At 44.7% G+C, this 26545-nt stretch overlaps 2 protein-coding genes across 3 annotated transcripts; one reads left to right on the top strand and one right to left on the bottom strand.

Annotated features, from left to right (window-relative positions):
* The first annotated feature begins 579 nt into the window (after window positions 1–579).
* gpr137ba (G protein-coupled receptor 137Ba) lies at window positions 580–5260 on the top strand. Of its 2 annotated transcripts, XM_030107255.1 has the most exons (8): window positions 881–894; window positions 925–1284; window positions 2647–2696; window positions 2826–3048; window positions 3414–3560; window positions 3756–3884; window positions 4494–4615; window positions 4717–5260. In XM_030107255.1, exons 1-8 carry the CDS (start codon window positions 883–885, stop codon window positions 4829–4831), a joined length of 1158 nt encoding a protein of 385 aa, XP_029963115.1. In that variant the 5' UTR covers window positions 881–882; the 3' UTR covers window positions 4832–5260. The 2 variants fall into 2 exon arrangements, with proteins under 2 accessions (XP_029963113.1, XP_029963115.1); XM_030107253.1 differs by having other exon boundaries at window positions 580–1284.
* Window positions 5261–6682: 1422 nt separating this feature from the next.
* Window positions 6683–24624, bottom strand: egln1a (egl-9 family hypoxia-inducible factor 1a). Its single transcript, XM_030107198.1, has 5 exons — window positions 23542–24624; window positions 11706–11825; window positions 7603–7739; window positions 7454–7521; window positions 6683–7347 (listed from the first exon to the last, which is right to left on the bottom strand). Exons 1-5 carry the CDS (start codon window positions 24244–24246, stop codon window positions 7292–7294), a joined length of 1086 nt encoding a protein of 361 aa, XP_029963058.1. The 5' UTR covers window positions 24247–24624; the 3' UTR covers window positions 6683–7291.
* Between the last annotated feature and the right edge of the window lie 1921 nt (window positions 24625–26545).

Raw genomic sequence — 26545 nt, 5'->3', positions numbered from 1 at the left:
GTAAATTGAACAAGAAATGCAGCACAAATTATGTCACCTCACTGTGAAATTGTTTTTGTTCAAATCCCTGCTGAGACTTTGTGTGTGGAGTTTGCGATTCTGGTTTCCTCCCACAATCCAGAAACATGCATTTGAGGTTTTGTGTGGTTGTCTGCCTTTGTGTTTTCCCTGTGATGGACTGCTGACCGGTCCAGGGTGTACTGTAGCCTGCCCTCAACCATAGTTTGATGAGTTTTGGACTCAAGGTGAGCATGCTCTCGTCTCCATCTTTGTCTTTGTTAATCTGCATACTGCCTGCACTGTGCTGCAGTGTTAGATCACGTTTGGTTTTTCCATTTATTTTACATTTACATTTATTGTACTTTCTTTTATGGGATGCATGTGAAAGCTTTCCAGAGTGTGTTGAGACTCCGGGCTGCCCTTTGGGGAGCAGAGCTGTGGTGGGAAGCTCCATCACAGGGTTAAAGGTACAGCCGCGTGCGTCAGCTGCTGCGTAGCGTCACGTAATGACTGCGGGGAGTGGATGGGAGGCTGCGGGAGGCTGCAGGAGGCTGGAAGGGGCTGGAAGGGGCCGGTCCTCGCTCGGAGTTCCTCGCTGCAGCCCTCACCAGCTTCCTGGCCGACAATCGCCTCATTCTCATCACTGATCATGTGCCCGGCTCTCCCCGGCTGTCTCCGGCTCTGCTGCAGGAAGTTGGACTTTTCCCCGCCTCGCGCTTCCTGACAGCTCCATCCGCCGCTCCCTTTCCTCATCTTTTTCTTTTTTTTCCCCCTTTTTTCCCCCCCCTCCCCAGTCTCAGCTCTCGCCTCTCCTCTGCCGGGAGCGTGAGAGCGTGACAGGCGGGCTCGGTGAAGCCCGCAGCCCGGGCGGAGACGCCGGCCATGGAGGCCCCGGTGCCGGTGGCGGCGGCGGCGGCGGCGGAGGAGGAGGGGGAGGAGGGGCAGCAGCCCATGCCTCTGCCCACCCTCGGCCCCGCCGTGCCCCCCTACGTGACTCTGGGCCTGACGGTGGTCTACACGGTCTTCTACTCGCTGCTCTTCGCCTTCGTGTACGTGCAGCTGTGGCTCGTGCTGCGGTACCGACACAAGCGCTTCAGCTACCAGACGGTGTTCCTGTTCCTGTGCCTGCTGTGGTCCGCCCTGCGCACCGTGCTCTTCTCCTTCTACTTCAGGAACTTTGTGACGGCCAACACTCTGGGGCCGTTCCCCTTCTGGCTGCTCTACTGCTTCCCCGTCTGCCTGCAGTTCTTCACCCTCAGCCTCATGAACCTCTACTTTGCACAGGTGAGCTGGAGACAGGTGGACTGAGTCACGTGACAGCAGCAGGTTTGGAGCAATCCCTGAACATCCAAAGAGCGTTTAGTGACCTTTTTCATCTCTGCTCCATCTTCTTCATTATACACTGTTTAATTATTAAATCTAAATGCTGGAAACAAGATGTCTCAAGCTGCAAAGTGAAGCATTTTCCCTCTATATCTACATCTGGAGTCTCAAGTACAGGAGTGGGTTTAATTTTCTATGCAGGGTTATTTGTTATGTCACAAATCCTGTTCACAGTCCAAGCCTCTTACCAATTAAAATGTCTGTGAGAACAGAGAAACTTTCAGTTGTAGTTGTCTGTGAGAATGGGTGTAGTTTGTGTTTATGTGCATCACAGTAATCAGACATCCAAGTGTAACAGCAGCAAGATAGACTTCAATATAGACACCTAGTGGACAACATCCGGGTTAATTATCTGTCTTTTCAGGTTATTTCATTCCAAAGCAGCATCACCAGGCTCACAGTTTTAAGTCACCACTTGGAAAAAAATGCTTTGCAACTTATGCTTTAGTTTCTGATCCATTTGAGCAATTTGAGCTTTGATGACATTTTCCCCAACACAGTGGCCTCAAAACAGATGCCAACACATTATTACATCTTGTAGAATTATGTTCCAAGTAAAAAGTGTGTCTAATAAAATCATTTTAGGTTTTTCTCAAAACTTCTGAAATCTAGATTTAAATTTAGTTCCCTTGATCTTGATCTTGACTTTTGCATTGCTTTCATCCCAGCTGCTTCTACATTAAGCAACATCAGTTTTGCAGTAATTTTTATGTGAAACAATCATGTTAGTTGATCTGATAGCAGCAGGATTTGGTGTCAAAATAAATGACGAAAGCTGCCATGAAATCTCCTGAATGCTTTACCTGATACAGATGTTCATTTTTACCATCACAGTGACTCGTGACGCAATGATAAACCCTGAATCCAGCTTTCTGCCATCGAGTTGTTACATCCTGCTGCTGTCAGTGTAACGGACTTTCATTCACACAATCTGCCAAGTGCGAGGCTTACAAATCATTTCTCCAACTGCTTACATAATCCCGATATCAAATAATAGCCTCTCTGGCTGCTGCCCGAAGCTTATTTTTAGCATAATCTCCTTGTGCTGATGTGAGTCAGAGTTACGAACTGACAGCGAGGCTCGAGGCTTGGCGGCCCTGAGCGCTGCGTCCGTCATGTTTTTCATTTCAAAACTCTTTTCAATCGAGAGCTTCCCCTTTCATGGCCAGCTGTGTTTGACAGAGATCGAGAAAAACAGAAGTGAAATCTGTGAGTCAAGAAAGTGTGACACATTAGAATGATGCAGTTTTAATCTCTTCACAGGTTGTTTTCAAAGCTAAATCAAAGTACGCCCCGGAGCTTTTGAGGTACAGGTAAGTCCAGCCTCGCTGTGGCCTGAAGTAGACACACACTTACAAGCACTAGATCTCATTTTCTCTCTGATTTTGGGTTTGATCGATACACTGAATATGCATCTTGTCTTTTGTTTTTCCGACCACCAGGCTGCCACTGTATCTCCTCTTCCTGTTCATCAGCCTCCTGTTCTTAGTGGTGAATTTAGTTTGCGCCCTGCTGGTGAGGATGTCCTCCGCCGAAGCTCACACCATCGTCCTCGTGAGGGTCGCCATCAACGACAGTCTCTTCGTCCTCTGCGCCGTCTCGCTGTCTCTGTGCCTGTACAAGATCGCCAAGATGTCTCTGGCCAACATCTACCTGGAGTCCAAGGTGAGAAGAGAATAACGGCGGTGCTTACAGCCTGGTTGGCTGGTAATTTATTCAGCAATCGTGTTCTGTCTGACATCAAAAGGTATTGCGCAACCATGTGTGAAGATGCTCATCGGCACATAATCTATGTCCTGTTATTGTTTCCTAGCAACACTGTTGTTCTGGTGCATGACTGATTGTTCGATGGTGGACACACGAGCCGAGGACATTGCTTTTCTAAAAAAAAAAGAGAGAAAATGCAGCTATATTGGTCATCCGGCTTTATGTGTTATTTTTGTAATCTCACATCTGCTCCCAGCCGATTACGTCTCATTGAGGTTGATCTTTGCTTTTTTTTTCTCATGGCAACTTCTCGCACCGTGCAGGGAACCTCGGTGTGCCAGGTGACAGTCATAGGGGCCATTGTCATCCTCCTCTACGCTTCGAGGGCGTGCTACAATCTGGTCGTCCTGGCGATGTCAAACAAGAGCATAAACTCCTTCGATTACGACTGGTACAACGTTTCAGACCAGGTGGGTCAGCAGAGGGGACAGCGGCGGAAAACTAAAGCTGCATGTCACGATGTCAGTCCACCGATCGTCTGAGTAACTCATGTAGAGAGGCCGCATCTTTACAAGAAGGTTCATTCATCTTTTCAGGATGAAAACGAACAACTTCAAAAGTGCTTTTTTAAAAATTTTTTCATGTTTTTTTTTTCTCCTCTCCAGGCTGATTTGCAGTCAACTCTGGGCGACACTGGCTACATCGTCTTTGGGGTGATCCTGTTTGTATGGGAGCTGCTCCCCACTTCCCTGGTGGTGTACTTCTTCAGAGTTCGGCAGCCAAACTTAGACCGGGTGAGTCAGCTGTTACCTTCTCATGGCGGTCAACATGATTCAGAACAAAGTTGATGAGGAAAACTGTCAAAGTCTCATTTTTTTGTTGTTATTGTTACATGTAAATCCAATATTACCTACTGATTCTGATTAAAAGTAGTCAGAAAATATGTGTTCCAGTTTAAGTAGTGTAGCGCAGCAAAAAAAAAAAAGGAACCTACACAGTATGCATCACAATAAAGGCCGATACAGTATATGGGGTTTTTGTCAGGATTGATAAGACAAACAGGCTGCAGAGCAATGCTCAATCACACCCTTCTTTATAGCAGTAATGAGTCACTTTGAAGGTTACAGGAGGCCACAAATATGTCATCCTTCCCAACAGTCAGCCAAGTTGTAGCTGAACTATGAGAATCATCGCCACTAGTTTGATAAAGAGGACTAACTGCATGCCTCTAAGTTAACTTCATCACATCAGCATGTAAACATCTCACGTTTTTCATCTTAAATTTATTCTGTCATTAAAGAGTCTTTAGAATTATCTGGTTCATATGTGGGTAACATCACCCTTTCTCCGCCTTTGAGGCTGAATATTTGATGTATCAGCTACTTGCGTGGTTCATCCTGCAGAGCGCCTCTGGACTTCCTGGCCACGTCTTCTCCTCCAGGGCCTATTTCTTCGACAACCCGCGGCGTTACGATAGCGATGATGACCTGGCGTGGAGCGTCATGCCTCAGAACATCCAAGCAAGGTTTTATTTTTTTTTTTTTTTTTTTGTGTAAATCCCCGTTGTTGCACACTGTTACAGTGTGGAGTGGTGTCTTGATGGCTGTCCCGTTTGTGATCCTCCAGTCTGGCAGCCGACAGCTACGAGTGGGGGAGCCAAAGCAGCGGCATCAGCGCCTACATCGGCGTGGACGACACCTACAACTTCCCACCCGCTGCGGGAGAGCTCAGCCACTACTGAGCGGCGCTCCCGGTGACTCCCGATCATCCTGCTGTGACTTTCTTCATTTGTATATTTTTGCACAGTCTCTGTTTGTGACAAAAGGCACATCGGGATCAAAGTCACCCTTGACTTCATGCATTCAGTTTTGTACTTCGTCTTGGGAAGAAAGGCCTCATAGTCTTTCCTTCTTGCCAGTATATAAAAGCCCAGAGATGGGGTATTAATTTTGCACACACCTTGTACAGAATTTGATCTGCTCGTCTGCATTTTTCCATTGTATAGTTTATATTGAATACCGCCTAATATATTTCCTGACCTTTGTGATATGTACTGTATGACTATTTTATGTACTGTCTTTGAATGTATGTTCTTTTTTTTTGCATAAAGATTTGTTTATATAGAAGAGATATTCATTTAATACAAATTAAAAACCATTAAAAAAAACTGCTTTTCAGTTTTTTTAAGAGCTAAAGAGTTAATTTAACAGCAGGTAGTTGTTCAAGTTGAAACGACTCGTTCTTTTTTTTTATTTCAGTCCTTCAGCAGAGATAATAATAGTAAAACACTTTGATGGTGACACACTTCTCTCTGTCAGCGCTCAGCACGCCTACTCTGTTGAGTGTTTGTGAGGTACAGACAGAAAGCGCCAACGTAGACTGTTCTGCTTCTTTAAATAGCAAATGAACTGGTACAGAGTACAGATTTACTGCTTTAGCAGTGTCTTAGCTTTAGCGCTGGACATGATCTGTCACATTCACCCATTTGTTTGTGCGTTCACACGTCGATGGTGTCGGCGGCCGTGCAAATTGCCCACAAACCATCCGGAAGGACGACCTGCTCCACCTCCTGACTCTTTCACAGAGGTGTTTTTACACCATCAACACCAACAGCCAGAGCTTTCTATCTCCTACCCACCGTCTGTCATCACGGTTTAATAACTGAAGGGTACTGATAATATCACTGGTTTATAGATCTTTATCTGTTCTGCAGCTTTGGGGGGGTTGTGATAATACCAACCTTTCCCATCAAAGGAAAATCTCTGGTCTCCATCTTTCATCTGTTCAGCCACACTGACATGGTACACACACACAAAAAGCCAAAGATTGGTTAATCCATGATATTTATCTGTACTTGAGAGATAAATGAAAAGACCCTGGATGGATGTTGTGCACCTTATTTTTTTTAATATTAGGAAGCTTTTCCTAAAATGTTTAGATTCTTCCAACAGGCCTGATAATAATGGACTATGTGAAGCTGTTCTGTCGTTTTTTTAAATGATCTGCCTGAATTAAAAAAAACCCAAATTGATCAGCACATGATTTCTTCCGGTCACTGCAATCTTATTGACATGTTTAGTATGAAGACAAATATAATTTGAATTCTGGGCACATTCATAGAGAAAACACCTCAAATATTAATTTATATATGAGCTGCCATGAATCATTCATTTTTAAATTGTGTTTCTGTCAGAAATGCAGTTTCAAAATGATTGGAGTGGAGCAAGAAGCAAGAGGGCCTTGGTTCAAATCCCAGCTGGGGCCTTTCTGTGCAGAGTTTGCATGTTCTCCCAGTGTGTGCGCAAGGGTTTCCTCTGGGATTTCTTCCAGCGTTCCCATAATCCCGCACAGGATTAGGCAGCATAGAAGATGGATGGATGATAGTAGTTTATGCAGACATGTGCAGTACGCGTCCAGCAGAGGGCGACATGCACTTCCAAATCCTGTTCATTTCACACAGGACGCTGCGGTTGCGCTCAGACTGTGAAGACTTATTCTCTAAAATAAGATATTTCACTACATAAAGAAATAATGACACCTTCAGCTAAACGTAGTGTGACAAAAAAAAAAAAAAAAAAAAATTATGGACCCCAAAAAGTTCGGTTGAAAAAAAGGAATTTTTTTTTCTTTAATTTTAAATCACTCCTCAAATTATTGCAAACTCAAGCACATACAGTAGTTTATCATAACAGCCGATTCCATGTGAAAAGCATAACACAATGCATATGCAGAACACTGTACCTTTAAAGGAATTACCTGCAAAAACCAATGTACAAAAGATGGTGTTCTCTGAGCTTAATTCCTGTTTGAAGCAATGTTTTGAAGACGTCAGCTGTAATATAAGCATTTATCACCAAAAAAGGTGAAAAGAGAGTGAGAAAAACAAAACGAAAACAAACAAACAAACAAAAAAAAAACAATCCCTTTCAGTACAATGTTGTGACATTCAAGGTCCACTGGGTCACCCAGGCTGAATGAAAATGAACAAATTACTGTGTATCTGCTTGATTTGTCTCCATAAAAATGGATCTTCTGTCCATTCAAGAAAAGGTCTGCTGTTTCACCATGCAAAACACACAGACACACACACACGCACGCACGCACGCACACACACACACACGCACACACACGCTCGCTCTCTGTAGGCCACTTCTTGGAACGGAGCACTTGATGGCTGCTTGCACGGGACGTGGGCATCCCACTAGCTGGGATCGGTTGATTTGTTGAGTTCAACTTTTACTCCTTTTTCTCCTGCGGCTGCACGTGAGGGAAACGCAGACACACAGGAGGGGGTTACGTAAAAGACAAGAAAGGCTGTGAGACAATAGAGGCAGAGCTGTGTGGACCGTGTGTCCATTGTTACCTGTTAAGTACTTTCCTTTAGCCCTGGCTCGCTCGTCTGCGTCGAAATACCAAACCGTGATGGCATACCTGTTCACACAGAAACGCAAAGGTGAGCGACCGTCAACACGGCGGGCCTGGAGCGGCGTGCGCCGGAGGGACCGTTCTGACCTCGTGGCGAACGCCGGCTGAACCTCGTGAGGGTTTCGTCTGTCCGACCAGAACAGCAGCAGACGGTCGAATTTTGGCTCTATGTCGGCGAACTGGGCCTTTCCTTCTGGGAAGACTCGGAGAAGGCCGCCGTGTTCCTTGGAAGAGCAGAGAGACGAGAAACGAATTAAACCAATCACGGCAAAGCGGTGGCAGGAAAGCAAAAACACGCGGTGCGAGGACCGACTGAACGAAGCCTCAGAGGAGAGCCTCCCGGAGAACAGCGTATATATCACACCGAGATACACACAATAAGCGAGGCTTTTAAAAATATCAACACAAGTATGACAATGTCAAAGGAAAAGGCTTGTCCAACTCCAAGGGCTAGGAGGAAAGCTCAGGATAGGAAGCAGCAGCGGGGGACGGCTTTCCTGTGGAGGGATAGGAAGCAGAACCCACAGGAAAAGTGCTCTGGCTGGATAAAGGACCTGGAGAGTGAAAAAGCAGATTGCTGCAAAGCGTGCCGCTTAAACTCTCACACAGCTGATATGATAGGCCCCTCTCTTCACACGCAAACCAGCAGAGTGGAAAGGTTCACACCCTTTGTCCGAGCGCGTAATGCCATTCCCAGATAGACGGCGCTGAATTTAGGGAGGGAGGGAGGGAGTGGGGGGGGAATACCGATGCTGGGACAAAAGCGTCGGACAAGACAGGAGCGTTTTTGTTTTGTTTTTTTCCAGCGTGTGAACACTTTAAGGACTACTGATTTTAATCAGCAGAGGTCAGACTTTCCTATCGGGTCGGAGAGATTAGAGGACAAATAAGCCGCGACGCTACAAGCTGGACGAGTTTCTGCTAAATATCAAGGAGAAACCCCTAAAGTTCTGCATGGTCTCTTAAAAATCAGCAACAACTCATGATTTGACTGCTTCTTTGGAGTGCGGCGGTTTCCCAGAGGTTCATGGGATCGTGAATAATAAATTAGGCTTTCTTTTTTGCGTGCTGTGCTCTCTGGGGCCGAACTGGAAAGTTATAAATTATATATGAAAACCTGTGCAGATGTGACATTGCGTGTACACAAGGTGAAGTTGAAAGAGCCCGATGCACGCAAAACACTCATTTGAATACGGCCGTTTACGCGCCTGTCACTCACGGCGTTATTCTTAGTGGATCACCTGCAAAAACACACACGCAAACTCAGCACAGCAGACTGTGACGAGCAAAAGGATTTCAGTTGTGTTTAATCTTACTCAGTCGGTTTTATTTTTCCCTCGGTGTATTTTATCTTGTTCTGATAATGCATCGACGCCACGCTGATCACCAGCATTGGAAACGCTGTGGGTGTGTGACAGGGTTCACATGATTAATGGACAGGTTATATAACAGCAAAACCAGAACCGCAAGACAATTCCACAATGCTGTTGGAAGGAACCTCTCTACGAGCACATCAAGACAATAAAGAATACAGTAATCGTTTTCTCACTCCTGTCTGCATTTGGAACGCATTCAAAGGAAACTGTAATTATCTTTTTTGGCAATTGATCACACTTCTGTGGGTTCAGTTGTGTCAATCATGTTAAACGTCATTACCACAGCTCCAGGCTTTTCATCCATTTGGTGGTCTCTGGTTTATCGTGGTTAGTAAAGAGCCCAGCCCACATTGATTCTTATGTGACTTCTGTCTATGTGATCAACTCAGATCATCAACCAAACTCTCTAACTTCATGAATAAACACGGTTGAAGTTGTCCTATTAAATCGCTTTTTTGACTTATTGCTGTTGAAGTCAAATGAAATGATTAATTGAGAAATGATTCCGGTAATTCCCCATTCGGCTGTCTCCTGAATGTGTCGCACAATAATTTAAGTTCTATTGTTTGCACATACGCTGCAGTCCCAGATAAGGATTCAAGTTAAATAATATGTGTTGAAAACGTATTTCTTCACATCCGACTCAACCAGTCCCAGTAGAGTTCGCGCTTCAATCAGACTCGGGCGTGCTGCGGTCCTGAATTATTTTAAGATCTGGTAATTACTTCAAAAGCATTCCACAGAGGAACACGGGAGAGCGGCGCGCAGATCACTGGTTAATGATTTCAAGCAGGAGGAGGACATCATGTCCAAGTAAAACAAATACAATCCTGCTCAACCTGACACCCCCCACGGCCGGCGAGCGCAGCTCTCGCAAAAGGAGTTCACATGGCGTAGCCTCAGAAGTCGTTATAATTATCATCCACGCAAAGTTGACTGTGAATCGGAGCTCGTCCTCGTTTGGCAGAGATGTTGGTGTTGATTTTTTCCCCACTTTCAGTGCTTCACTGGTGGTTAGCTGCTTCAGATGAATCATGAACTACACCCTGAGAGCAGATGGTTATTAAGAGCATGTGTTTCAAGTTACAAAGTTTACAGACAAAAGTTTTCTTTTCTCCTGAAAAACTAAAGCATTCTTTTTGGGAAAGGAACTTTTATGGTTCATCAAAAAGTTAAATATTTTCCAGGGACTGGTTCATTCTTACTTCAACTTTTCCATTTCAATCAGCAGCAATTTTGTTTTTTGTTTTTTTTCTCAATATTTTGCCACCTGAGTGCACAGAATATATCCCCAGGACTCCCTTGAAAAAGAGGTTTTTAATCTCAACGGGACTTTCCTGGGTAAATAAAGGTTAAATAAAATAAAAATAAATAAATATTTATTAGGTTGAATCAATTTGCTTAGTTTACAGTAATCACTTTGGCGTCTTTTCTGAAAGCTCGAGTTACTTTATTAAGACTCATGAGCAGGATCAACACTTTTTGAACAGCTGTTATCCATTAACGGCACCTCTCAGAGCAACTTCAGCACATCATTTTTTTAAGACTTTGATTCCAACGTTTGAAAATTTGTCTAATTTTATTGAAATAAGGCTTCTGAAATGTGACTATACTGATGGTATTATGACAGTTAATGTTTATTTTTAACATGAAAAGCAACTTTAGTCTTATCCATGTTGATTTTAACATTGACATATATTCGTGAGAGCATTGAACTCCAGCGTTCGCGTTCTGGTGTCATTATGCTGAATATTTCATATCGATTGATATCAAATTAAGCGAGGAGACGTGACGTAAGTGGGACAGCAGAACCTAAACATTCCACAGCCCCCCTCCTCATTCCTTTATGGTGCCCCCGTATCCAGGCAACCGCATTCTATAGCCTAACGAAACAGCCAATCGGGACGCAGATTGTGATTATTCACACGTCGGACAAGACCCGGGAACATTGCTCATTCAAAGAAGTGAAGCGTGTGAGTGGACATGAAAGGAACCGTACAGCGGCGGCGGCGGCGGCGCGGAGCGACTGACGCACGCATGAACCGAAACGGACTCCATCAGAAAACACGCTTGGAGATGTGGAAATGTTAGCGACGTCACCTCTAAAGCAGGAACACTACGTTATTAAGGCAACTTAGTTCATTTGTGCTCCCATATTGAGATTGATCTGCTCCAGTAATAGAAACTGAAGTTAGTTTGTTGTGGTTACTGCAGCGCAGCAGAAGATCCTCGGTACCATTAGTTAATTGCATTCAGTTCTGAGATGCGGCAGCAGATGATGTATCAGATCTATTGGCCAGATGTGACTGCACTCAGTTTGCTGCAGGATTCTGCACCAAACTAAACACAAAGGAAAAAATATTCAAGTTGTGGCAAGTTCGTGCTTCACTATAAGGCACTTCTGGTGCAGTGTGGCGCTACATTCTCTGCAGTATTGGATTGTTCAGGCTGTTTGGGCTCAGTCTCGAGGCAGAGAACAAATGAAACTGAACAGGTTGTCGGTGCGACACAGCATCACCCACACAGAAACACTGATTCATTCCCATTACTGTTCCTGTCTGGCTCCGAATGGACGCTCCTGCTGTGAGAACGACAGACGTGTGAAAAAGTGTCATGGGGGCGCTCTTTCATCTGACTGGGTGTGTCAGGATTAGCAGGATTTCTGCATTTTAATGGGATTATTAATGGGCCGAGGGGCCACACAGCGAGCGCCGACACGTAACTGCTACGAGCTGCAAAGCGGCGGCGTGGGAGCGCGGAAGCTGGAGATCGCCGCCGAGGCAGGAACTGGACCGACTAGCATCATTTCCATACCTTGGCATTCCAATCTTTATTAAGATAATATATGCAGGTGACACAGCGCCCATCTCCGTTTGGGTTGTCCACATGGCGCACGTAGCGCGTCCCGTTTCCAGGATAACATGCCACCATTGCCTGAAAGGAAGAAAGATGGAAGAAAGGAAAAAAAAAAAGCGTGACAGGGTTAGCGACATCTGGTCATGTGCGTGCAGAGAGTACACTAATTCTAAAACCATCTTTTCTAACTCGCAAAACAAAAACAATTTCTTTCAAGCTCCAGATCCATGCTGTGAACAAGGCCTGCGTCTAAGAGTCTGGAATATTTACCATGGCCATCACACGGCTGAGCAAAGCTCATCTCTCACACCAGAAGCTCCTATCTGATGTATGTAATAAGATCAGACATAAAGTGCATAAGTAGAAGGAAAGAAGCGTCCATTTCTATAAACTGTCCAGTCAGGCAGGACAAGAACTGCAGAAGCGGCTCAAAATATAACTGTAATCTCGTGATGTGGATGTATCTGCTGGTCTTCGCAAAGTCTGATCGTACCGCTATACCTCACCTGCAAAAAGGGACGGGCACAAGCAGAGTCCCATCATTCTTCGACTGCCTCATTATAAACTTTAATCTATTGGGAAAATAAACCGGAGATATCGTGCCGCACGTCGATTTCCCCTCGGCTTTTCCTGCTCGAAGAAGACTTGTGTGATCTGCTTGGGGGTTGGCAGTGAACCCCGATGAGCTCCTGTGAGCTTGGTGGTGTAAACAGTGAGCGAACAAACCGATACGGAGCACAGTTCCTCTGAGGAATACAACACACACTCACACACACACGTGGAGACTTGCACACAGCTTCAATAAGTGTGACAGAGACACCGTTGTTTTCTCTTCGGGGGGGAGAAAAAAAAAAGTGAAGACATGATGAGACAAAGCAAATCCACATCATCCGACTTTAAAAATGACCAGATTTGGCACGCGGTGCTACTTCTGGCTCTGAAAGCGGAGCTGGGATGAATCCCCAGCGTGCGGCCGCACAGAAAGCGGATCGAGCCCCCATTCAAAGCAGTGACTCAGCAGCGATTTGACAGACAAAAGGCAAGTTCATCCACATTCTTCCACAGCCTTGCATCAACACACACCATAGCAACATTATTATAGAGGCTCACGGCAGACTAAACCTCTCCTCATGCCGGGTGAAATGACGTTCTCCATCTGAACCTTGAGAATCTCGGCGGCAGTGATACGGGATGTGCGAAACCCTCATCCATGCGTACAACTGGAAGGAGCTGATCACTGACGGCTGCGTGCCACCTTCTCAATGGCGGCGGTTTCACAAAAACAAACAAGATCCGGCATCACGCACACGTCAGAATATCGTTTTCCTGCGTGTTGGACCGCAGACGCCTGCGTCACTCCATATTGTCTCACGTCCTTGGAGCGATGCAGGTTGCCACTGGAATGCTATCAGGGTCTTCAAAGCTGCAGAACAAGAAAACGCCAAGAAAACGATGAGGGGTGTGTGTTGGCGAGTCCTTCACTGATTTCAAAAAAAAAAAAAAAAAAGGGGGGGGGGTGTTAGAAGAAACGGCTGTTGGGTGAGGGGCACACCAAATGACAAAGGCCTTCCTGTCAGTAAGACGCAATACAGTAAGCTTGCGTGTGCATGTGTGTGTGTGTGTGTGTGTGTGTGTGTGTGTAAAAAGAACAGAAGGACAGAGAGAGAGAGGGAGCGAGCGAGAGAGGGGGGCACCCACAGAAAAAGCAGAAGGCTGGAACAGAGGAGAGGAGTGAACTGCTGTAAACTTTGACTCTTGGCCTCCCTCCAGAGGGAGCAGTATTTTAATGGTTGTGCTACGTGCAGAGCGTGAGGAGGGTTGGCTGATCCTCGGCTCTGTCACCCCACCCCCCACCCCCCCCCCCTCCCACTCTGAACTGCTGCGCTAACGCTGCAAGGCTGGAGATGGGTAAACAGTCACTGCTAGGAAAGGCGTGTGTGTGTGTGTGTGTGTGTGTGTGCGCGCGCACTGAGTGAAGGTGCAAGAGCATCGGTACCAAGTGAAACTGGGACATGGTGAAGTTTTAAGTTTCACACTCCTGAGCTGAACAGCTGAAGGAGGAGGAATCAAAGATCTGACCTTTCAGATGCATCCCTGGATTTATGCGTTCAAACCAAGCAGTTTGAATCTGACAGCTGTTTTAATTGGTGTCAATTTGAAGGCAAATTTCAGCGAGAAAGATGGACCGAGTCAGAAAACTGTCACTGACGAAGTTTGCATTCGATAATCCATGCAGAATACGGCCATGGCTGAAACACACAGATTTTAGTTTATTTTGAAATCACCAGTCAGACCAATAAGTAGATCCATGAGACCAGGTGACCACAAATCTAAAACTACCCCGGCTCACAAGAAAACGTAGCATGATCTATATTTTTCCTCAGCGCATACATGTCAAGCTGCAGGATAAATGGAGTGTGTCGAAGCAGATGATCATGTAAAGTGTCGCTTTCGAGGAGGTAGGACCAATCGCATAATTTTTTTTTTTTTTTTAAAGACTGCAAAACTTTCAAAAAGGATTCAACTTAATTTTGAACACAGGGAAAAAAAAAATAATCAGGCTTTAAACTGACAAAATGCAAATTATGAAATTTACCTCAGAACTAGATATCGCATTAGAAAATGCACGACTCTGGACAACAGAAGGCGTACTCGTCTCAAGCGCTGTTTACCTCCACTTTGCCTTTTCATGTGATCAGGTCATGAGAACGCAACACACACACGAAACAGTCTCCACTTCTGACTAAAAAACAAACAAACAATGATTTGAAACTACAACCATGATAAGAATCCAGCACAGACGCAATCTCAGTGCAAAGCTTTGAAATGTGGAGGAAAACAATTCTACGATTCGGAAATTCTCATGACTGTTATTCCTTCATAATTCATGCTTCTTAAATAGATTCAATAGAAAAAGAACCTGCTTTAAATCAGCAAGTTTCAAAAATACGGATGACTCTTCCTTCCGCCGCAGTCGGCTTTCTTTAGCCTGCGGGGAGGATGTTCTTCCTGGCCGCCGTCGCCCCCTGACCTTTATATCTCTCCGAGTTTCCTTTTTTTCCCCGCCACCATCTCTTCCGCGTTCCACCGTGGCCCTCATTAGGAGGCTGACCTTGCTCGCCGTGCCGTTTGTTTACATTCCACGAGCACGGCTTCAGAGGCCGACGAGCATTTACAGACAAACAAGGAGAGGCGTGTAGAGGTCACCCCAGTCAGCTCTGTGGGGTCTGCAGGAAGACACCTACGTAATAAACTGTGGAACCAGTACCAGGTAAAATTATTGTTCATTAGTCATGCTTAATTTGTATTTCTTAATTATTTATTCACCTAAATATAAAGTTATTTTCAACTATTGGAGAGTGACGACCGCCAATGAAACGCTACGCATCTACAGTTCATTGCAATGTTTTTCTTCCGCTCCGTTCTTGTGTAACTGAGACGGAGGAGTCCTCTGTGTGCGACGGGGCAGATCCATTCCACGCAAGTCGTCGTCGTGTGCTGCTGTTTATTTTCCTTCCTCATTTCCAATTCGTCTCAGGCGACCGCAACCCAAACCCCCCTACAAATTAGGTCTGAACTGGATGAGCCGTGACAAGCACGAGCAGGACCGACATGACGCAGCCCAGGCCCGGAGTCCTGACATACTGTAAACTAACGGCTCTGGCTTCTAAATCTCTTTTTGTTTGTATATTTCCGGTCCAGCTCAGAGATATGACTGTGTTCAAGGGTGTTTCCATAGCAACAAGACAAATACTGAAATTAAACTGGAAACAAAAGCAAATGCATGCTTGAATACACCCGATATCAAAAGAAGGAAAATGCTAAAGGAAATTTAGTCCTTATATTTTTCACATTATACAATTTTTTTCAACAAAATATATATTTTTTTTAAATCATGATTTCCCCTGAAAAATTAAAAGTGAAAATTTGAGGGCATTCCCCAGACCCACAGAAGACTTCTGCTGCTACAACACCCCCCCTACACCCAGGGGAGACCCGCTTCACGCTTTAAACACCACCGTATTCAAGTGATTCCTCCATGCAAAGACTGTAAACACGACACGAATAAGTCACTGAGTTCATCTGCTGACAGACTTCAGTGCAAAGTGGGGACGAGAGGGGACACTGCAACCAGCTAACGCATGGAAATACTGTATTAGAAATGAATACAGAACAAAAAATATGGTACAAATTTACTGATCGCAGTATCAACATGCAAAATGTGAAATATTGCAAAACACCAATTAACCTGTAAGAAAATATGTTTTCCTGCACTGTGTAATTCACGCTCTGCATGCTGACATATCTGTCCAATCAGACGCAGCCCTGCATGTCTGCCCACTGAGTAGAAGCGAGTGTCTGAGGTCACAACGAGTTCACGCCAGTGTTTCAATGGCGAAGGACGACGAGCGATGAAAATCTCGACAAGGATGAACTTCTGTGTAATTCTTAAGAGCCTGTTTTAAAACATTCAGGTAAAAATTAACTTTTAGTAGCTGGAAACATGGGAACATTTCCAATAAGACTCAACCTCTGTCAAAAGAGAAAAAAAATAGTTTCTGACACAATACCTGACTTTATGGACGGATCCCAGTATTGATTCATCAAACTTTAATATTTAAACAGGGAATAAGTCACGTCGGGAATGACCTTTCCATTTCCTTAACTGTGAATGATCCTTTCACACAAGAAAACCATCATCAGCTTCAACGTATGCTACTGAAAACTACCATATTAGGCACGGCGTTCAACTCCATCTCAAATGTTCCCGTGTTAACAGAAACACTGGCAAACAAACCATGTTTATAGTCGAGACTGACTGGACTAATCCGCCTATAAACATCAGATTTGCTTTATTATTATTCTCTGTTTAGGCCGTTTTGGTCTTGTTACCTTGAGCTGGCCAGTTATCGATGGAACCGTTTCTGCTCAGACTCAGTTTTATCTGATTTCACGTCACTGTAGTTGATCATTCTCCTCTTTGTGTATCAACTCTTCGTTGTTTAAGGAACAGCGTGGTTGTGATGTGTTTTTTTGTTCTTTACCATCATCCTGATAACTGTCACTTGAATCTCTTTTGTTGATTCTTTGACTGCACGATGCTGGGACGCTCTTCTAAACAGGACACGGTGCACTTCAAGGGGTTCATCCCTGTGACTGAGCTTTAAGAATAACAAACAGCTCAGTGAATGGCAGTCAACGGCCTCCTTATCGGGGTTTTTAACGTGACGTGCGTCAAAACGCGACCTGTCAGGAACGACGGCCGACCCGATCGCTCGCGGACGCACGCCGATCGCCGCCATGCTATCGGCCCATCGCGCCGCACGCGCTGATCTGAGCCATGAAATGGGGTGGAGCAAAACGGAAAAGCTGCGAGGGGTCCGCTCACTTCACAGAGGAGATGCTTATCCAAACACGAGTACAAACAGTTGGACTGCGGACCTTGTAGCGCAGGGGAGTGTGGGAAACCAAGACGGTTTGGGCCCCGGCCCGGGATCGCTGGCTGTTTTATCAGAGAGTCAGAGAGTGGTGCTGCTCCAGAGGAAATCCCTGTTTAAAGTAATGGCCTAGTTTGCTCTTTTCTTCTTCGTGGTAAGCTGTGAACAATAGAGGCAACAAAACCATATACCCTCCACACGCTGCAACGGAAACACCCGATTAAATTCTGCTATAGTTATATAAATACTCGAAAGTGAATTGTGGAACGTCGGCAGCTTTTCATATCTTGCTGTATATTCCCGCCGGCAAGTAAAAGACGGATGCATATGCTAATGTCCGCGAGGTGCTCAAAGTTTTACGTAAGCGGGCCCGCCGTTCCTGCTGCAGCATCGTTTCGCTCCTCCATCGTATCTCCTGCGTGCATCTGGGCCGGGTGGGCTGCGTTCTGACAGGGCGGGGGTAAACTGAAGGAGAGCAGATATTCAAGTCACTGAGGCGGCTCTGTGCACTACAGTCACTTCTTAGCGACTGCTCATCCTGACTGAATGGATCCATCCGTGACTGTGCGGGAGCCAAGTGAACTCATTCTGTAATTGGATCAGTCACTGATACTTTCTCTTTGCCAGTGGTGGAAGATTGAGCACCACAAAAAGCCACGGCTCACAATTAATGCAAGAATGTGTATTAAAAACATAAAAGAAATCAGAAGACTTCATTTTGAATGAACTATAAAATAATATGAATTATTACTTCCTCCTATTAACCATGCATGCGAGTGATTATAAGAAGTAGCATCACAGGTAAAATCTAAACCATTTGGCACACGACTGCTGCAATAAGGGCCAAATCCCATTCTAAATGGTTGTTTAAAGGCTAATTATCATAAAGTGATTGCCCCTCCCACCATAAATCCTCCCTGTCTTCTAGTCTCCAGCTGCAAACAGTCAGAAACAAAGAGCTCTTTCTCAAGGCTCCACCTGGACCGCAGCCAGGTGCTGCTCAGCCAGTCGCAGCAGCGTCAACGCACAGATCAAGAGCTTGACCTCCGTGAGCTCCGAGTCAAAAGCAGCGCGACTGCGTCGCTACAACATGCATGCTTTTGCACAGCAGCACAGCGTGAATGGACATTAGGAACGCAGCATCAGCTGATAAGCCTCACATTTTGGAAATCACCAAGAAGAGCAGGTGACACCGGCTACGAGCATCTTCAAAGGTCGTCACGTGAATCACGGGGGGGTCGTAAGTGACAGCCGGTTACACCTCATCCCTTTACGTCAGCACGGGAGACGGGTGAGCCTGCGCGCTGGCAAACTCTCGCAACTATTTCTGGGTTTGCCGGCGCGTTGACTGAACAATGAGCAGGAAAAAGTGGCATGCGAGGTGCTGCCTCCGTCATGCTGGTGCTGGAGGCGGAAGGAACGAAGGCGCTCACACAGCGCCATAGCATAATGTACAGCCGGCTCCGGCTCTCAGGGGAGCGCGGTCACATGACTTCCTCAAGTCTACTTACTCCGTAGAGCTTTAGGATTTAGGTCAACGGTCAACTTCCTTATGAAAGCGCACATGTCCACAGTCGCGCTGTGTGATCTCACACATGACGACACAAACACAACAATCCACCACAAAAAAAAAAAAAAAAAAAAGAAAAGAAAATGCAAGTCTATTTCTAACACAGAGGCAGAGGGATGACAGGGAGGTAAATAAGTCTAGATTTAGGTTGAACTGCTTCTTTCTGCGCTCCTATTTCTCTGTGTGCCGGGGTTGAATGACATGAGAATTTATTCCTATAGCACGGAGAAATGTGCGATAAAGTTTTGACACACTGAAGATTTTACAGTATGTGTGAAATGAGCTGATCTTGAACTCGCTGCGATTCATAAACAACTTCACCTGAAAAACAGATTTCATGTCCACAAATCTCACTCCTGTCATCTAGATCTATCAGCAGCAAACATGTATTCACACCACTGACAAGTCTGTTGAATATTTTCTTGATTCATCAATGAAATCCTGACAAAGTGCCACATAGGTTATTAAAAAGCAGAAAAACATCTTAAAGTGTCTTTATTATCTGCTCTGTAGTCTCTAACCTGCATGTGGGACTAAAGTCTACAGACAAACATACAAAACTTCCACTTTCAAGAATGCAACGGACAAAATCAAAATAAATCCATACAATTGTAATAAAATACCAGTCAAAAGCTTTAAATCTTATGTTCAATTTTAATATAGATGAAGACACTTTTTACCTTTTTGAAAATTGATTTTTTTGCTTAATTTATTCTGCTGTGAGAGATAAATTTCTAGAGGTGTCATTAAAACGTTCACATGGTGCGATGACGATCGGTCAGCTACTTTTATCCGCCATCTGCTTCACCAGGAAAAAGAATACATTAAGACGTGACCGTCTTACCCAGAATAAATGAGTACATTACAAATTATGAGCCATATATTATATAAGTTATCGATTTAAATGATGTATATCAATGAATTCTTCAAATTAAAGAGGCTTATTTCACTCTGCTCGTTTGGATGTGAGACAATCAGATACACAAAGGGAGCAAACAAACCCACAGTTGTATTGGAGCTAATCACACTGTCAGCACTGAGGTCCCTGCGGAAAACTAGGGTCAGAAATTTAAATGTGGTATTCCGGTGCCATGCCGAGGCCCGACACACTGTGCCAAGCAGACTGACAGCGCTTCATCTCAACAGCGTTAACGCTTTGTAAACCAGCAGTAGCAATGCTTACCATGCAGCCTGGGATCATTAAGCTATTGTTTTACATTGCATGCCAGTCTAACATTTATCATTAGTTACATAACGGTGGCGCTGCTGCTGCTGCGGAGCTTCTCGTCGCTTCCCGATAACGCCAGAACGGCATCACAAAGCGGCGGACGAGCTGAATCTGCAGAGTAACAAACACGCACCGCCGCCTGCGACTTCCCACAATGTTATCAAGTGAAAAAAGGGAAATGGGAACAATGGCATTTAATAACTATTTGGGCAAAATCTTTTTCCTCTGTCTTCCCCGATGCGGACTGTGCTCGCATTGTGTTGCGGCGCTTTGAAGCCACTGATACTGGCCGCCCTCCATTTGTGCAAGTCATGCTGATTTTTTTGCTGGTCACAGTCCAGCCGCCAAGTTTGCCAAATGCAACTGGGGCAGTATCCGGGCGAGTCAAGACTCAATGAGAAGCTGTGTGGCACTACAGTACAAGTAGAAATAAATAATGCCCTTTCAGAGAACTCTGCTAGGAACCAGCCGGGTGGAGGGGTCTGCCAGACAAGAGGGGCAGACGAAAATAACACACGCCTGTCAGAGCTCTGTGCCAGCATGGAAAACTAAGAACCTGAAGCCAGCAGAGGCCGCAGGATTCAATCCAAGGTGGGCTTTCACCGCAAAAAGCATTTAAACGTCTTTGCACTGAAGGAACATGGCACAGCAAAGAAGAATGTAAAACACTGACAATCCCGACTGCGGCAAGCTGAAGTCTTTTAATGACTGATTTGAATGTTGTTTCCAGTTCCTTCACTGCTCAAGATATTTACCCATCTCCCTCTACCTAAACTCAGTCCCGATCCCTTGTCAAGGGTAAAAATAAGGCTTTCCGAAGAATCTGATGGTCCTTGAATAGTTCTTTTAAAATATGCATAAAGGGAAAAAATATCTCTGTCCAGGGTGTTTCCTGCCCTTGCTTATAGTCAGGGTATAAGATGGACCGGTATAAATAGCGGCAGGAGAAACAATAGCAACAAAGAAAATTGTGCAAACGCTGAAACTAACATCACAGGTGCGCTCGGAAATGTGAAATTCTCCTGAATAAAAAAAAAAAAAAAACGGAAGGATCACACGATGCATTCACTTCAGATAAGACAGAACTGTTTGAAAACGATGCTTCTGATTATCACTGTAAACAGTCTCAAAGTCATCTGACATTCATGACATTTCCAGTGTTTGGTGATCAACCAACTGTTTTAAAGATTACATGATATGACTTTGTGGTGCTTGTGCAGATTATACTACTCTGTTCATACAAACACTTCAGCGTGAACAAGTTGTGAACATGACTTCTGAATACTTTTCCGAAAAAAAAAAAAAAAAAAAGATTATTTTTGTACCTTCTTGCCACAACTATGGTTGACCTGCTGGTAGTGGGTGTGTCCAAACTCCAACCCAAAGGATTCCTATTCTGCTCGTCACGGCCTCGTTGGGTAAGATACCCATCAATCTTTCATAAAGTTTTATCCAACTTGAGGCTACAGGTTGTCTGAAAGCCAACAGCATGAAGTGTGTTGCTCAATTTTATTACTTTTCCATAAAGTCATTCAACAACACGGGCCTCAGGACCTTCAAGGTGGTGTGTTGTCAGTCTTGAATAACGCAGTGTCAGAGTGTGTGTGTGTGTGTGTGTGTGTGTGTGTGTGTGTGTGTGTGTGTGGTTGGCCGTTGACCTGTCCAGGTGTGTCCTCCCCTTAAACTTTATATTCAAACTGTGCTCATCAGTCTGACTGGAGAGAGAAGATAGGGGGAAGAAAAAAAAAAAAGAGATGAAGCAGCAAGAAGCGATTTTCATGGGAATCGGCCTGAGAGCGATACCGCTCATCAAGTGTTTTCTCGGTGAATCAGAAGCTGCCGTCCACCACTGCCAAAAGTGACTCAACCAGGTCTCCTCCTCAGAGCATCACTCCTCCGCCTCATCCTGTCTGCATTCATTACAGGAGCCATCCACCTCTTCAAACTTAGTTCAAACGACTCTGAAAATGATTCACTGCACTGACACAACCTGTTAAATCATATTCATCAACACCAAAACAGGTGTCTTTACTTACATCTTGTGAATCAGTTTGTTCAATTGTTTTATTCACTCTAATCATAGCAGTCGCTCCCATAATGCCTTGTTTCTATTCATTATTTTAATTGCAGTCACTCCACATCTTTCTGCTGTTGTGTCAGTAACAGTGAAGGACTTTGTCCTACAGTAACACCCTAAAAGTGTATAAAAATGACTATTTTATTGACGTTGTAATTTACCTGAACACTTCAACGTATGAAAGTGTGTGTGGGTGTGGAGGATGTTTTCTCAGATCCTGTATGACTCAACTGAAAACGGTCGGTCTGAACAAAACGCGTAGAGTTGTGGGTCTTTGTCACCTCGTGTGAAGGGACCTGTGGTCTGTTTGCACCTCAAATAATCATCACCCGATGCTGTATGAAATCCTTCCTTGATGCTTCGACTGCTCAGAAATCACAGAAGCGCTCATTCAACTTTACACGGGACACGACTACATGCAGGCTGCAACTGCACTACCGAGGGTTTAATATTTGACACACGAATCCACCAAATCCTTTAAACTAAAACTACTTTAACCTTCCTTTCAAGCTGTTTGCACAGAATCCTAACTGTTCTGAACTGCGCTGTTCAGGAGGGGTCGGCTCCAACTCCACGATCTTGTGGTTTAATGCATTGAAAGCAAGAGAAGATAATGTAGAGATCAATACCATCCACAAGAAGCAGAACACCAGTCTGACGCATCAACTCTGCTCTACTTGGATCACAGCAACAGCAGGGGAGAAGTTTCTGCAGACTCAAACAATCTGGCATTCTCCTCAGCTCAGCTGTCAAAAGAACAAGCACCTGAAGTTTTGCTTTACCTCTTGATGTGAGTGTGGGCGTTAATTGAGAAATATAATCCAATATGAAAAGTTAAAAGATGTGAGCACATATCTTGAAGGTGCACCACACTCAAAGTAATCCACTGTTCTGACTCAGGGATTTAACTCCGCTTTAACCAGGAGCTGGACGGGACTTACACCCCAAGTCAGGTCTAATTCGTACACTGGGCTGATCCACTGAATGGTGCCGACGAAAACAAAAAGGATTTGCTTGAAAGTTTAATACTGTGCAAAGTTTTAGGCATGCCTGAAAGAAATCCTTCAATTCCACTAAATAATAAAAGAAGAGGGTGTTAGAATATCTCCAGTCTGCGGCAGAGAATAAGAATCATACAGCAAATATCAGAACTACTTAGAGAAGCAGAAGCCATGGCGTGATGGTTACATGGGGAGATCAAATAATCTGAGTCATTCTACAATAAAAAAGATCTGCACATAGTGCCTTAAATCAAGTATAGCTGGAGGAAGTGAAGCTGATGTGGGCACAGAGGATGATCGCAGTAAATCGCCATTCTTTCCCATTCATTCACTTTGCAGTTCTTGAATTCTTACAGACATAAATAAAACTTCTGGGTGATTTCCCGAGTGTGTGTGTGTGTGTGTGTGTGTGTATCTGGCAGGTGGACCTCCTCAGACCTCTTGCTCCTGATCTGAGGGTCAGCAGGTCACAATACTTACTTTCGTCCTTCCATTTATTGTGTAGTTTCCCAGTTTGCCATTACAATGTCTGATCAGGTCGTCCATGCGACTCATTAGAAAGAGGATCTTCTCGCAGCCGGCCTCCCGCCCCTCTATCCACGTGATTTTGTCCCCTCGGATGTCTTTAGTGGAGTCACTTTTCTGGCTCACCAGCTGGCCGTCGGTGAACTTGCCAGATTTGTGCAGAGCCTTGACATTCTCCAAAATGCCCATGCCGGTGTCCGCTCCTAAAAAGTTGTCCACCACGCAGATGCCGTGCTTGTTCATGCACGGGACAATGTACTCCATGGCGAGTTTCTGCGGGGATGAGCTGGTCTGTCCGTTAGGTGTGGCGGTGTTGTTGGACCCGTCCTCTCCCACTCGGTCTCCCACCTCGGGCGCCTCCGTGCTGCTGTTCCGCGGCGGAGACGCGCTCTCCGCCTGCTCGGGGATCCTCTTTTCTCCGCCTTTCTCCGGTGCCGTCTCGTCCCCCGGCGGCGGAGCCTGCCCGGGCTTCTGCCTGGAGACCTGCGCCCTGTCCGCCTCCTTGCAGATGAGCTTGTGCTTCTTCCAGTGCTGCTTCTGGTGCTCCTTGCTGCAGTAGAAGGAGCTCCGGCACCTCCCGCATTTCAGGAGGTTCTCCATTTTCCCACAAAGTTCACAGTACTGTCTGTCTCGCTCCAGCTCGCTCTGCTGCTTCTCCATGTTGGCAGCGGGGTGCGCTGCTCCTTTAAGTCCGATCCTTCACACGCGTCCTGCTAACCGACAACTTTGGAAACGATCCACCGCCTGTGCCACGCTACACCGAGCGAAACGCCGAAGGAACACTCAGAACCGGGCCATTTTAGGGCTCGCATACCCTCCTCAGGGTGGCATATCAGTAAAACAACGCCGTAACGTGCGTCCGGGGACGAGAACTCCGGCGTGGGTCGAGGTCTTCGGGAGGCATTTCTGCAGGCGGTCCGCGGCTCTCGGGGTAATGCATGGCGCCGCTCCGTGTGTGCTCAGCCCGTCTCTGGGCCAGCCCGCTCTGACGTCAGAGCGGAAGCTCCGCCCATCGCCGCGCCGCCTTCATGGACCGTCGGACACCCGGGCGGCGGCGGTGGAAGACACGTGGAGGCAGGGGCGATGCATGACGTGTGCGTGCACAGGCGTGACAAAGTCCGCCTCTGGACTCAGTCAATGAAAAGTCATGTGTCTGGCTGACTAGACTGCTGGGCTTGGAAAGAGTGCTGAAAATACTCGCTTCTCTGCATGCAACCTTTGACATAAATTGTTAAAAGTGTTGTTTATCCTTGGAGTCCCAGAGTGAGAAGCAAACAGGCTGAAACAGCTTTTAGTTCCGAGCCTCCTCACCTGTGGAACAAGCTTCCTCAACACTTGAGGACTGCTGACACACCCACTTCTTTTAAATCAGAACTTAAAATAAATTATTGCGCAGGCTTTCCTTTATACAGTACATTTAAAATTTTTATTGCCTTTATCTTAAAAAAAGATGTATGAGAGATTGCCTTATAATGGCTGTATTACATGTATAAAAGGTCTATATACAAACCACATTTCACAAAAAAACCAACAAAGTTACCAGAAGGTGAATCTGTGGTTGCAGTCTCGATGAATGGATGGACTGAAGCTTATCTGCAAAAACACTGAACTTAGGAGGTTCACAAATTTACATAAAAAAATTTAAACAGATTTTTATTGTGAGGAACTTTCGTCTGGACTGATGAATGCAGAAGACATTTTGCCACTTATCCAAAGGGATTCATCAGTTTTTGCTATTTTATTGAATAGCCGTTACACAGTGAAAACATGTCACTACATGAGGCAGTATTCAAGAATCCCAGCAATTAATTTAAGTCCTTCACATGTCATGCTTAAGTATTTTTGTAGTTTTACGAGTATGTAATTTTAAATGCACAAAAGTATAATTCAAACCAGCTAATCAGCATCCCTGTTTTTAACACCATCCATCCATCCATCCATCCATCCATCCATCCATCCATCCATCCATCAATTCATCCATACATTCATCCATCAATCTTCATCCATAATATAATAAATGACACCAATGTCGTTTTTTCAAATATTTAAAGATTTATTTGGCAAAACAAATATTTTCTGCCGTTTTTTTGACAATTTTATTTTGTACTTAATTTCCTTTCAATTGTAATTGAGAACAACAATATACCAGCGGTTCAATATTGAGTACACATTAAAAGTAGATTCTCTTTCAGTGTGTAGCTACATTATATTAACCTAAATCTTATGCCATAACAATAAACAAAGCACCACTTCTAACTGCACTGCTGTCTTGTATGCCATCACTGCATTGCAGTCCAATTTTTTGTATGTCCTTTGTTCTTATTACAATTTCTTGCAAGTTTCTCTGACCCGGAAGCCACAAAATGATGATCTGGTTAGGTCTGAAATGTCTTCAATTCCCTCTTTCCTATCCCCTTACTCAAACAAGTTTAGGTTAGACCACTCACCTCCTAATTGGGTTCTGTAAAAGTTTCTTCCTACTTCCCACATGTAGGCATCACTATTGTCATCATTATCTCCAATCAGTTGTGTTCATTTCCAATATGTTAATTTCCTTATTGTTTCACAACACATTGTCAGCAGAGTATATTAGGCATGGCAAGTTCATTTTTATAACACCTTTCATGCAAAAGACAATTCAAAGTGCTTCACAATGGCAAGGAAATATGTAAAATGACATAAAATCATAGAAATAAAACAAGATATAAAGAAAATAAATGAATATTTAAAAGAAAAAAGGGCTGGAATCACTACTCCAACGTTTATACTAAACTAGAATATGCATAAGTTAAATTGCTTCGTATTTTTATATGTATTTGATACTGTTGGTCATTTTAGGTCTTAGCAACAAACACACTTGGATATAAGTTAGGCACAAGGATGCATATTATATCGTTTTTTGCAACATTTTATTAATTTGTTACTTTCACCTGTTCACAAGTTCATTCACTGCTCAGTG

This window comes from Salarias fasciatus, chromosome 13 (genome assembly GCF_902148845.1).
Source record: "Salarias fasciatus chromosome 13, fSalaFa1.1, whole genome shotgun sequence".
Lineage (NCBI taxonomy): Eukaryota > Metazoa > Chordata > Actinopteri > Blenniiformes > Blenniidae > Salarias > Salarias fasciatus.
The sequence above is the reverse complement of the archived record's forward strand: the minus strand, read 5'-3'. Positions and strand labels throughout refer to the sequence as shown.

Coding starts and splice junctions, on each gene's coding strand:
- gpr137ba (XM_030107253.1), top strand. CDS start 883: ATGGAGGCCCCGGTGCCGGTGGCGGCGGCGGCGGCGGCGGAGGAGGAG. Junction 3,049..3,413: donor ACATCTACCTGGAGTCCAAG/GTGAGAAGAGAA, acceptor CGCACCGTGCAG/GGAACCTCGGTGTGCCAGGT. Junction 3,885..4,493: donor GGCAGCCAAACTTAGACCGG/GTGAGTCAGCTG, acceptor TTCATCCTGCAG/AGCGCCTCTGGACTTCCTGG.
- egln1a (XM_030107198.1), bottom strand. CDS start 24,246: ATGGAGAAGCAGCAGAGCGAGCTGGAGCGAGACAGACAGTACTGTGAA. Junction 11,826..23,541: donor CAATAAATGGAAGGACGAAA/GTAAGTATTGTG, acceptor TCTTCCTTTCAG/GCAATGGTGGCATGTTATCC. Junction 7,522..7,602: donor CAGCCGGCGTTCGCCACGAG/GTCAGAACGGTC, acceptor CTGTGTGAACAG/GTATGCCATCACGGTTTGGT.